The sequence below is a fragment of the Ochotona princeps genome, chromosome 26 (assembly GCF_030435755.1).
Source record: "Ochotona princeps isolate mOchPri1 chromosome 26, mOchPri1.hap1, whole genome shotgun sequence".
NCBI classification, from domain to species: domain Eukaryota; kingdom Metazoa; phylum Chordata; class Mammalia; order Lagomorpha; family Ochotonidae; genus Ochotona; species Ochotona princeps.
The window spans coordinates 7018352-7030783 of record NC_080857.1 but is presented as its reverse complement, the minus strand read 5'-3'; the positions used below and the strand labels follow the sequence as shown (position 1 = coordinate 7030783).

Below are 12432 nucleotides of genomic sequence, written 5' to 3'. Positions count from 1 at the left end.
CCTATGCTGTATTTCTTCTGGCGAGCTCCCCTGACATCCCATGTGACATCAGTGACACTTTCTGACCATAGCAGAGCACGTGGTGTTGTCTCGGGTGACCCTTCCAAATGCATTGATAGAAGAGCACACTTCATCCCAGCTGAGAGCCCTGGGCAAGGAACCCCTGACAAAGCCAGGGCTGGTGCCAGCTTCTTAGCTGTGCCTCACCACAAGCTGCTGCTGGCCAGTGTGGAACCGTGTTGGTGGGGTGCATGAGGGCATGGGTCCAGCATGAGTCAGCCGGCTGCATCTGGGGTGCAGGCAGGCATCCCAGAATTGATTGCCCCAACTTCCCCCACAACACACAGGGCCTGCATACCAGAGGGGCTTGGCCACCCCCAGGCTCAGGAAGTTGTATATGTGACACACATATTGCTCCTCTCCCTCCCCTGGAAGCAGAAGTAGGGAGGTGGGGTCACCCTCTGGGCTACCACAGCAGTTCAGATCCACCTGGCAGCACTCACTTCCTGTAGCAGCTCTAGCACCAGCCTGTTCTGTGCAGACCCAGGGTCCCTGGCACAGGACGCAAGGCCGGGTTCCCAGAGCCAAGGCAAGGTGCACTTCTCAGTGTGTCCCCTAAATGCCCCAGTGAAATGGGAGCTGGACAAGCATGTCCTGTCACAAGCCAGAGGCTTGGGCCCGTCAGCCTTCTCTTGCTGATGTGATGATGAGAAGCAAGCCGACAGTGAAGTGCACCAAAAGCCTGTGTGCCCTCTGCATTGTGCTCGGTGTGTTTTGCATTGCCTAGGCAAGGGAGTCCTTCATGGCAGAGAACAGAAACCATGCCAAGGAGTATGGATGACAACAGAGCTAGAGAAAGGCCGGCAGTCGGTCTGCGAGAAGCGGAGATGGAAGATGAGCAGGCTTTGTGGGCAGTGGCAGCTGTTCTGTCTGTGCTGTGCCTTCTGCAGTCCACCAGCCAGGTGCCCACTCCAACCCCTAGTCCCACCTGCTGCTGGTCTCTCTGCAGATTGGTCATCGAGAATTTCCATGATCCCTGGCCAGCCTCATGAGGGGTCTTCACGATCCAAGAGAAACCGAAGGACAGCAAGAGGCAAATTCATGGACATGGGCCCACACATGAGTTATCGCATTTATTCCCGCAAAAGCCCACATATGGACCAGGAAAGAGAAACCCCAAGAACTGGAATTTTTTAATGCAGCACTGACACATGGTACAGCTTGGAAAAATCTTGAAAACATCATGCTTAGGGGAAAAGTCCCAGAGAGTGTTGATTCTGTTTGTGCAAAGAGTTCGGAATAGAGACAGGCTGTAGGCCTGCCAGGGGCTGGGGCACAGAGGGCAGGGAGCGGCCAGGCGTGAGTAAGGGATTTCTCTTTACACTGATGCAAATGTTCTCAGAGTGTTGTGGTGATGGTTGCACAATTCTGTGAATGTGCTAGAAACGACTGGGGTGTTTTTATTTGAAAATCAGGGAGACCAAGAGATCTTCCATCTCCTGATTTACTCCCCCAAATGGCTGCAATAGCCAGGGCTGGGCTGGGCTGAAGATAGGAGCGTGGAACTCCATCCTTGTCTCTCACATGGGCAACAAAGACCCAAGTACTGCAGCCACGCTCTGCTGTGTGTTCAGGCACAACAGCAGCGAGCTGGATGGGAAGTGGAGCAGCCGGGACTTGAACCCGCTGTCCAGTGTAGAATGCCAGCATCATGGGCAGTGGTTTAGCCTGCACTGCACCACAATGCCAGCCCTGTGATTGTACATTTTTCCTTTTGGTAAGGTCCAGAAGCTTGTTTAACTGACAAAAACTGGAACAGGATGAGGCTGAGAACAGTGGGAATCCCGGCACTGGTGCAGGTGTCAGGATTTTTTTCTTCCACGATGGTTGGTTCCTGCACAGCCTGTGGACACGCAGCTTGCGGCTTACCTTTGGTTGGCTGTGACTGATTGTGTCTCTGGCTCGCAGCTTTCTCCTGGAGCTTGGAGTCAAGAAGTAGCCAGTTAAGAACAAAGGTTTTCTGGGTTTTCCGTTCACTTGGTGCTCTTACGACTTCTGTGACTTCATGAGGCTAGCGCATCTGTCCTCAACGTTAGCAGTTTTCAATATTCTAAAAATTATTTACTTAGTTATTTGAGAAGAAGACAGACAGATCCCATGTGCTGGAGTGGGTCCATGGCAGCCAGGACTGGGCCAGGCTCGGCTACGCTGTCTGTCACCACTGCCTCCTGGTGGTGCTCATTAGCCACAAGCTGGAATCAGGCACAGCACCAGGATCCAAACCCAGGTACCTTAATAGGGAATGAAGGAATCCCAGCAGGCCACTAGCCCAGACACAGCAATTTTATATTGAATCTTTTTAGAGAATGAGTAGGAGGTGGTAAGTACTGAGAGCCACTCCGCCCTGCTGTGTAGATAGGGCTGGTGTCACTGCAATTAGAGCTGGCTGACTTGCAAGCTCAGCACCGCATGATGGCTTAGGGTGTTCACCCATGAGCTGATGCAATCAGTCCAAGGTTAACAGAAAAGTCAGTGATCAAAAGTACAGGCTGCACGCTGTGGGATCTTGGGATGCGAGAGCTTACGGATGGGTTGTGGCTACAAAATCAACAGAGGGAATATCTCTCCCCTGTGTAATTTAGAGAATGATGTGTGCTGTAATTTAAAGAGTGACTTTGTTGACAGTGATTTAAAACATGTTGGCACTGTTTAACATATTTAAATATTTGTTTGTTTAAAAAGAAGTTACAGAGAGAGGAGGAGAAAGGGATCCTCCAACTGCTGGTTCAACCCCCAGATGGCTGCAATGGCCATCAGGTCTCCCATGTGGGTGTTTAGGTTATTTTCCACTGTATTACATTCCTGGGTGCATTAGCAGGGAACTGGATTGGAAGAGCAGCCAGGACTCGAACCTGTGACCATATAGAATGCTGGCATCAAAGGCCAGCTTAACGCACTGCACCACATCCCCAGCCCCAGTATTTTTAAATATGTTTTAGAAAAGGCATGTTTCCATAATTCTCCAAATGTGCATGAAAATTTCTTTTTCCTTCACATCACACAATTAAGATTGTCCCGGTTATTTAAAAATGCATTGACAGTGTGAGACTTGAGTGACTGCCCAATAGCTCATCTTTGAGACACACACCAAACTGTGTGGCCCCTGAACTCTGAGCTGTTTCCAGAGCAGCTGGAACATTCTGTCACCTTCTCCATCTCTTTTCTGTCTTGCGATTGCTGACCCAGGACTCTGCAGGACTGAAGCCTCAGTGTGCCCTGAGGGCTTGGGTTCCAGTACCTGGCACAACCCCAGTCCTGGGGACCGCAGGCGTGACCGCCTGGTAGAGATGTCCCAGGTTGAGGCTCGGGAGGCTACAAGGCCAGCATGCTGGCTGCTCCCAACAGAGGGCAGCACAGCGGCTGGGAAGGGACAGATCCTTCTTGGAGGGTCTCTGGCAGCTCAGCCAGGCTTGGCATAGTGTCACTGGGCACTGATGCCCACAGCTTTACCAATCACTGGATTGCATGACACCGAGTTCTGCTTCTCCTTGGCCTCGGCTATCTGCAGGCTGCAGAAAGATTGCCTGCTTCCTTTTTTTTTTTTTTTTTTTAAGTTGAAAACCTTGCACTGCCTCTGGGGTTCCCTAACAGGCCCTCAGCTCTCAGCCTCCCCTCGCTTCGGAGTGGTACTGGCTCAGAGGCCTGTGCTTTTAGGATGCACCACCATGTTGGACCCGTTTCCTTGAGCTCCAGTTCTGCTCTCCTCCTTTCAGAAGCCAAATCTGGGCAGAAGGAAGTGAACGCAACAGCTGCTTGGGGAACAGGGCACCACTGGCCACTTTTTGCCTTCATCTTCCCACTGTCCTTTTTTTTTTTTTTTAATTTGCATATATTTGTTTCATTTCATTTGAACAGGAAAGATGAAAGAGACAGAAATCTCCTGTCTGCTGATTTACTCCCTAAATGCCTCCAGCAACAAAGACTGGGCCAGGCCAGCGCCAGAAGCCCAGAACGTCATGTGGGCCTCCTGGATGACAGAGACCCAAGTCCCGGAGTCAACACTTTCCAGTGTGTGCCTTAGTGGGAAACTGGGATGGGCTTGAAAGCAGGCACTCCAATACGGGGTTGTGGGCATCCTGGAGCGATGTCTTTGCCCCTACACCAAACACCTGTCCCTCCTCTTTCTCTTGTCCTCAGCCATCTTCCCTGGGGCCACCCAGGGTCCTAGACCTCAGACCCTACCTCCTCCTGAAGTTAATCCACACTGTCACAGGGGCTGAAAGGCACCTGGTGGCAGCGTTATCATTCCCTCTGAAAGTCAGAATCTTGTGGAGGTATCAGAAACAGAGAATGACAGGCCCAGTGATGGTCACTGTCATCAAGGTGTATGCCCACAGGGGCGAGGCACACAGGACGGGGCAGGTGACACGTGAAGGCACCAGGAAGCCTCCACCAAACAGGCCACTACGACCTGAGTCTTCACAGAGGGGTAGAGAGGGCGGGAGAACTTTGTGCAGAGGTTGCGGCATCAGCCAAGACCTGCAGGTGGTGCAGCACACGACGTGTTCAGAAACGAGTGAGCAGTGGATGGCTTGGGGTACAGACCCCTACATGATGTACGTCCTACAAGGCCTTGAACGCTGGCTGAAGAAACTGGCTCAACAAACTGCTTGGTCTGACATGGCGTTCCAGGGAGGGGAAGGAGGGATGGAGAGAAGGGTCTGCGGCCATGATCCAGGTATGCAGTGATGGGAGGCAGTGTCCAGGCACTGCTGGGCAGTTCCCACGCTGCTGTCACGACACTGCCAAAGGAACAGTCTTGTGGGAACCTGGAGGTAAATGCCCTGCAGCCAACCTTGGCCCACACGGAAGGTTGCCAGGATCACCCTGGCTGCCCCCGGCCACTTGACTGCACTTCACGTACCCCTGCACGGGACCTGTGTGGACTGTGCAAGGCGCCCATAGCGTGAGCCTGTCCTAAAGGCCTCAGAGCCCAAGTTGTGGCAGAGCTCGCCTTACACACACACTCTGTGATGTGCACAGAGCTTCACATGTTGGAAAGCGACATGTCACAGTTGGTTCTTGTGTGACTGAGGCAGCTGTTAACCATGTCACCTTCTCCTCCCCACTGGCTCCAGACATGGGGTCTCTGCCATGACAAGACTGAATGGAGACCCTGTAGCTGGATACATCCATTTCTCAGGAGCCCCTTGGTCGTGTGAGTGGAAAGTTTGTGACCCGTTGGTCTCCTTTCTTCTAGTGCCAGGTGCTTCCCGGTTCAGGGTATGCACGCATACACACACACGCCACTCGCCAGTGCTGGGTGCTGGGAGAGTCGCAAGCAGGAAGTGTCACAAGTTCCTGTGAAGAAGGGGGTGCACATGCAGGCTCCAGAGCCGGCCCCACTTGGGGTCAGTTCCAGACCCTTCACTCCCCTACCCTGGACCTCAGCCAGTTCCCTGAGCTCCAGCTTGCTGAGCCGCTTAGCTGTGTCTGTGACATGCAGCAAGTCTGAGATAACCTGAGATACCCCAGGGAAAGCCAGCAGCCATGGTCTTGGTGTGGATGCATCTGGCCCAGAAGGAGGAAGCCAACGCTGAACACCTGTCTACCCCGTTCCCAGCACTTATGCACCTGCCTGACTAATTTCTGAAACTGACCAAGGAGTGCCTGGGTGCCTGGTTTGTCTATCCAGGAGGTGCCGCTTGCTTGAGCTCAGCATGGCCTATGAACCCATTGAAAGTGCCCTCTGGACACTGTGTTTCAGGCTCTTTGGCGAGGGCCTTGAGCATCCACCAAGACCCACACTCCCGAGTCAGGCTGGTCCTGGTGGCTGCAGCTATGGGCTGAGGTTGGAGTCAGTCAAAAGGCTGGGGTACTGGTGCTGTTGTCCCACATGGAGCCCAGTCCCACTTGCTTAGCTTCCAGGTGGACCTCCCTTACTCGGACAGTCAGGCCTGATCCCAGCAGCCCCACCACCTTCCTCTGGGTAACAGCTGTGGTGGCCCTCCCTGATATGATGGTGTCTCTCCCTCAACCCCAGGCCTCAGGTTACGTTGGAACCCCCGATTTAAAGGTGGTAGAATGAGGCCTTAAAAGCCCCACAGCACAGGTGGGCATCTGGCCTGGCTGTGAAGAAACCTGCATCCTACACTGGAGTGCCTGGTTTCAGTTCCCAGGCACCAGCATGCAGCATTTTGGGACACAGCAGGTGATGGCTTAGATACTGCGGTCCCTGCCACCAGTGTGAGAAACCTGGATTGAGTTCCCAGTTGCTGGCTTCAACCTGACCTGGTCCCAGCCATTGCAGGCATTTGGGGAGTCAATCAGCCGATAGGAAATCTCCCCCTTTTTCTGCCTCTCAAATTAAAAAAATAAGTAAATAATGAAGATTTTTCTCTAGCTGTTAAAAAATATATAGGCAATAAAAGCCAAGCACCATGCCTGGGCTGGACCTCCAGGCCACAGTTCCTGTCTGTCCCCACCTCTCTGACCATAGCAGTGTGGTCCCCCTTACACACCCTGCTGTACCCAGGGTGGACTTTCAACTCAGAGAGACGGAACTAAGGCTGAGCCGTGTCACCTCCGCAGCCCCACCCCAGTGCTGCTGGGAGGAAGGCATGGGGCCTCCCCCCTTCAGGGGCAGGAAGTGGTGGGAGAGGCTCAGATGCACCCAGAGGGGCTGTGGCCCTGAGGCTGAACGCCTGTCGCCCGCTGCTTCCCACAGGCTTCTGGGACTCCTCACTGAACACCCGGCTGCGAGGTCGTGACAGCCCGGCACAGCCGCCCCGAGACCCGGCCCCCGGTGCCCCTCCAGCTGCGAGCTCCAGGTTTCCGGTGCTGTCTGGGAACTGCTCCTGCGAAATAGAGCTGTCGGTAGGAAGTGACCGCCTGTGGTTTGTGAACCCCCTTTTCATCGAGGACTACGGGGGCGCCCTACCCTCGGACCAGCCGCCCCCTGGGAGCTGCCCTGCATGCCCCGCGTCCCCCACCTCTGATGCTATCTTACCCGCCACCCCGTGGGCTCCACGCCGCCCACCACCACCGCCGCCACCTCCAGCACCTGCCTTGCAGCCCGTGCCCCCTGCTGCTGCTCCTGTGGGTCCTCCGCCGGCTCCCCACCACCCAGCAGCAGACCCCCATCCTGCCCCCCATGCTCCAGGACCCCCAGACCACCCAAGCCAGCCACCCATGACAGCCTGTGAGCGGCTCCCACGTCCTGCCACAAGCCTGGGGGCTCTCAGGGAGGAGGAGGTGCCGCCAGGGGGAGCCCCCAGCCCCTCGCCCCTGGCAGCTGCTCCTCCTCTGCCAACCAAGAAGGGCCTTCCCGCCGTGCCGCCCAGACGCCGCCTCTCGGAGAGGGCGTCCCTGGAGGACCAGAGTGGGGGGATGGCGGCAACGCCCCTCAGGTCGCCTTCCCAAGGGACTTTAGGCAGCCCTGGGGACCGGCCTCAGAGGACAGCAGAGCAGGGCCAGGAAGCAGAAACCAAAGTCAACAATCCGGGCGTGGTGCCAGAGCTGCCGGGAAAGACCAGGCAACCCCCGGTCCCGCCCCCAAGGAAGAAGCGGGTCTCCCGACAGCTGGCCTCTGCCCTACCCAGCCCTTCTGAGAGCGCCAGGCTCCCCACGCCACCGGAGGAGAAGCCCACCCCCGGAGTCCCCAAAGAAGGCCAGAGCCCTGCCCCGCAGCGGCACCATGCCCAGGCCTGTGCCCGTCCCCACAGTTCCCCAGAGTTCAAGGGCTCCCTGGCCTCTCTGCGGGACAGTTCGGGGGCGTCAGCCTTGGCCACGGACCAGGATTCCTACTCCACCAGCAGCACGGAGGAGGAGCTGGAGCAGCTCAGCCTCCCCAGCGTGAAGAAGAAGCCAACGATGATTCTGGGCAAGGCGCGCCACCGCCTCAGTTTCGCCAGCTTCACCAGCGTCTTCCAGGCCCTGCTCTCCAACGACCGCAAGCTCTACAAGCGGGTGGTGGAGCTGGCGCAGGACAAGACCTCGTACTTCGGCAGCCTGGTGCAGGACTACAAGGTGTACAGCCTGGAGATGATGGCGCGCCAGGACTCGAGCACCGAGATGCTACAGGAGATCCGAACCATGATGACCCAGCTCAAGAGCTACCTGCTGCAGAGCACGGAGCTCAGGGCCCTGGTGGACCCCGCCCTGCACTCAGAGGAGGAGCTCGGTCAGTGTGGGGAGGTGGGAAGACGGGGAGGGCATGGGCGACGACAGGGTCGGTACCCCGTTCTCATCCCCTTTCTGCGATGCATGTGGCTCTCCCCAGCTGGCTCCAGATGTTGGCTGTGGACAGCACAGGGCCTCTCCCTTGGCTAGAAAATCAAGCCCAACCACATACAAGAGTGCATTGCTTAAGTTTAAAGACAGTTTTGGGGGGGGCGCGCATGCGCGCACGCGCACACACACACACACACACACACACACACACAGCCTGTGTGTAGTTTTCTCCTAATATTTTCCTCTTTAAGGATCCCTTGTGTTTCTGGGGGCTTGTGTTGTGGCTCAGTGGCCTAAGCTGCCACCGGCACCATCTCACAGGCTCTGTATTATTCACACCTCTCTCTGCCCACAGCCAATTCCTCTCTGCTATAGGGCGATAAAGGCTGAGCCCCCTGTGCCTCAAAGCAGGACTGCTGTGTGACTCAGTTTCTGATCCCATCACTTGGGAGTCCCTCTCCTCTCACTCCTTTTCCTGCCCACTCCTCCTCTGGTCCTCCCCACCAGCCAGCCTGCTGCACCGCCAGCCACGCTCAAGCCTTTCTTGATGGAGGTCTACAGTGAGCAGGTGGCCTTGCTCTGCATCCCACTGCACCCCTAGGTAAACGCCTGAAAGATTCCATCAGATCACGGTGCTGGGGCCCTAGTGGTTAACACACCAGCTTCCTTGGCACCGGTTACTTGGTGAGCAGCCACTGCCCCCAGCCCACCAAGTGCCACCCTCCCCGGCGCCCCCATTTGGCCACTCTAGGGTCACTGCAGGCCACAGGAAGGGGAATGTGGACCTCTGCCACACAGTAGCTTCTTAGCCATTCTTAGAAAAGGAGTGAGAAGTGGTACGTTTCACAGGGCTGTGGATTTCTTTCTTTCTTGTTAAGATTTATTTATCTGTTTGATAGAGTGACAGAGGAGGAATAGCGAGAGAGAGACTGTACCTCACTGCTTTACCCCTCCAAAGACCACAGCAGCCAGGGCTGGTCTAGGCTGAAGCCAGGCGCTAACCCTCACCTAACCTTAACCTTGAGCTCCGTCCAGATTATTCACATGAGTGCCAGGGGCTCAGGCACTCGGACCGCCACCTGATCCCTTCCCAAGAGCACCAGCAGGAAGCTAGATCGGCAGCCCAGTAACTGGGACACAAACCAGTGCTCTGGTCTGGGACACCGGCATTCCAGGCAGCTTAGCACACCACAACACCATTCCTCAATTTTTCTCCCCTTTGGAAAGGTAGAAAGACATGCCAATGGAGACATGCAGTCTGCTGGCTGGGTCATGGCCCAGTCACCCCCACACAGCCAGGACTGGGCCAAGCCAGAGTCAGGAACTGGGAATTCAAGTCAGGCCTCCGCAAATGGGTCTGGGACACATGTTCTTGAGCCACCACCTGCTGCCTCCTGGGGTACACGGGAGGCTAGAACTGGGGGGCAGAGCCAAGATTTGTTCTTTTTTTCCTATTTTTTTCAAAGGATTTATTCTTATTGGAAAGGCAGATTTACAGAGAGAAGGAGAGACAGAGACAGAAAGATCTTCCATCCATTGGTTCATGATCCAAAGCCATAAGTCATGGGTTTCTTCTGGGTCCCCACATGGGTACAGGGTCCCAAGGCTTTGGCCCATCTTCTACTTCCTTCCCAGGCTGCAAGTAGGGAGCTGGGTGGAAAGTGGAGCATTTAGAACATAAACCAGTGCCCATATGGGATCCTGGGGTGTGCAAGGCGAGGATTTAACCACTAAACCATCACACCAGGCCCCAGAGCCAAGATTTGAGCAGAGGCACTCCAGTATAGGAGCAGGTGTCCCAAGTGGCTCCTCAACCTACCCTGGGGCAGTGGGATTTTGGTAGCGGACTGCAGAAGCTGACCCACTGGCTGGCAGTAGGATGGACTTGAGATCTGAGCCCAGCAACAGCCTCGCTAAGAGACCAGTGCTGTACACATGGTGCAGGAGTCCTGGGACTGCCTGGAAAGACGTTCAGGGGCTCCCTGAGCAAGGCTCCCCTGCAGCAAACCAGGACTTAGGTCATAAGCTGGGACACAAAGTCACAGTAATGCTGGCTGTGCCCTACAGGGCTTGCAATCTGCGTGGGTCAGTCGACAGCGTCTTATGTGTGCCTCAGACACTGCCTCGGGACTGGAGAACACAGTGAGCAAGACTGCCCCAAGTTGCCATCCTCGGGGATGGGATGGGCAAGGGAAGACCAGCAAACAGCTGGAGCTTGCTAAGTGGGCTCCAGGGGAGGATCTTTCAGTGAACACAAGCTCAGAGGACCACTGGGTAGACAGAGATCGCGAGGGCCTTGCACCTCACCCAGCACTGACTTTTCCCAAAGACGGTTCAAGTGACAGAGTTTAAGTCCAAGAGTGAGTGGTGTGGGAGACAGTGCAGGTGCAGATGTGGCTGAGTTCTGGGTCTGCCATGAAGCTGGAGCCGCACGGCTGGCTGAGCAGTGAACAGTGGGGCAGAATGAGGACGGGGCAGCTGCGTCTGTCCCAGACAGGAGGGCCACCTGGGAGCTCAGACACTCTAAAGCCCTAGAGATCCAAGTATGTAGTTCTGGGGGAAGTGTGAGCTGGAGATAAACGTCTGGGGGTTGTCAGCACAAATCAGGCCATGGGACTGGGTGAGATCATCGAGTCAGAAGACCGAGGGCACGGAAGGACGTGGAGGGATGTGGAAGGACATGGGAATCTCGGAGTGGCCCAGAGAACTCTGACTGGCCTTCCAGAGAGAGACATTAAGAGCTGGGGTATACAGGAGGAGAAAGAAAGATCCATGCAGTAGGAGAGAGTGATGGGAGGGCTTCCTTTCCAGAGAGACACAGAGCGTGGGCAGAGGCAGAAGACTGGGGGCCACAGCCTCCCTCTGGAGGCTGAGCCAGCGGCTGGGACAGGGTATGGCCAGCAGCAGACGGCCCCCAAGGAGTGGGAGGCTGGAGCCGCAGGTGCAGGCATTCCACACTGCAGTGACGACCACCCAAGCCCAGCAGCCTTGGGCTTGTGCTCGGTGAATCATTCCCATGGACAGAGCCAGTGCAGGGCTGAGGTGCCTGGGGGGATCTGGTGGCCCAGACAGGGGAGGAGCTTGAGGGCCTGGGTGCGGCCCTGTGTTTAGGTAGGGGGAGCGACCTGGCCATAGTCACACTGCATCCTGGTGGTAGCGCAAGGACCAGGCTAGCTGCAAAGGACAGGTCACCATCAGGCAGCATCGGGTTTTTGAAATCAGACACGACTAAGTGTTGTTTCAATAGATGAAGGCATTCATTTATGTGTTCAACCTACCCTGTAGCCACATTTGTAACTGACTTGAAAGACAGTGATTAGCCATCTGCACATTCACTCCCCACATGCCGAGAAGCCAGGGCTAAGTCACCAACTCAGTCCAAGGTTCCCACATGCCTGGGCAGGAGCCCATGAACTTGACCATCACTCCCTGCTGCCTCCTCGGGCATGCATTACCAGGAGCCGGGAATCAGAGTGCAACCAGGACTTGAATTCGGGCATTGTAATATGGCGTGCAGATGTTCTAGCCAGCGAGTCGCCTGCTGTGTCCAGTTCCTGCCCAGCCTGGAGCACTGAAAAAGCAACACCCATAGTCTTTCCTCCAGTCATTTACTGGGTACCCTGTCCCTTGGCATACAGCTGCCCGGGTTGTCCACTGCACAACTCCAGCATCAGTAGGGCGCTGTGTGGATGTGTGTGGATGGGCAGCCCTGTGAGGGTTTACTGTATGCGAGGCTGTTTAGAAAGCATTAGGATACAGTGACAGGTCAGGAGGAAGCAACTTCCGAGTCTGTGGAATGTTGGAAATAAAAGCTAACTTGGAAGTAGGCATTTAACCCTATGTCAGAGGGCCTGGATTTGAGTCCAGTTTCCCAGCAAAGCAAGTTCTGGGATCAGTGCTGATGGCTTAAGTGGTTGGGCTCCCCACTCTCCCAGCCATGGCGGGGGCTTGGATTGAGCTCGGGGCTTGTGGCTGTTTAGCTCCAGCTGTTTGGGCATTTAAGGGCTGTAGCAGTGGTGAGCCCTCTGTCTCTCTGCTTCTCTCTCTCTATTCCTGACTCTTGAATAGTTACACAAACATTGCTTTTAAAGGGAAGGCTTTGGACCCAGCACAATGGCTTATTGGCTAAACCCTCACCTAGCATGCACCAGGTTCCCATATGAGTGTCAGTTTGTGTCTGGATGTTCCACTTCCCATTCA

The 12432-nt window shown here is 55.5% G+C and overlaps 1 protein-coding gene across 1 annotated transcript in view; it reads left to right on the top strand.

Moving 5' to 3' along the window:
• Window positions 1-12432, top strand: part of RIN3 (Ras and Rab interactor 3) — an 88584-nt gene that overhangs the window by 54713 nt on the left and 21439 nt on the right. The window contains exon 6 of the mRNA XM_058655104.1: window positions 6728-8182. Within this exon, the coding sequence (XP_058511087.1) occupies window positions 6728-8182 (1455 nt within the window). The remainder of the gene's footprint in view (window positions 1-6727; window positions 8183-12432) is intronic.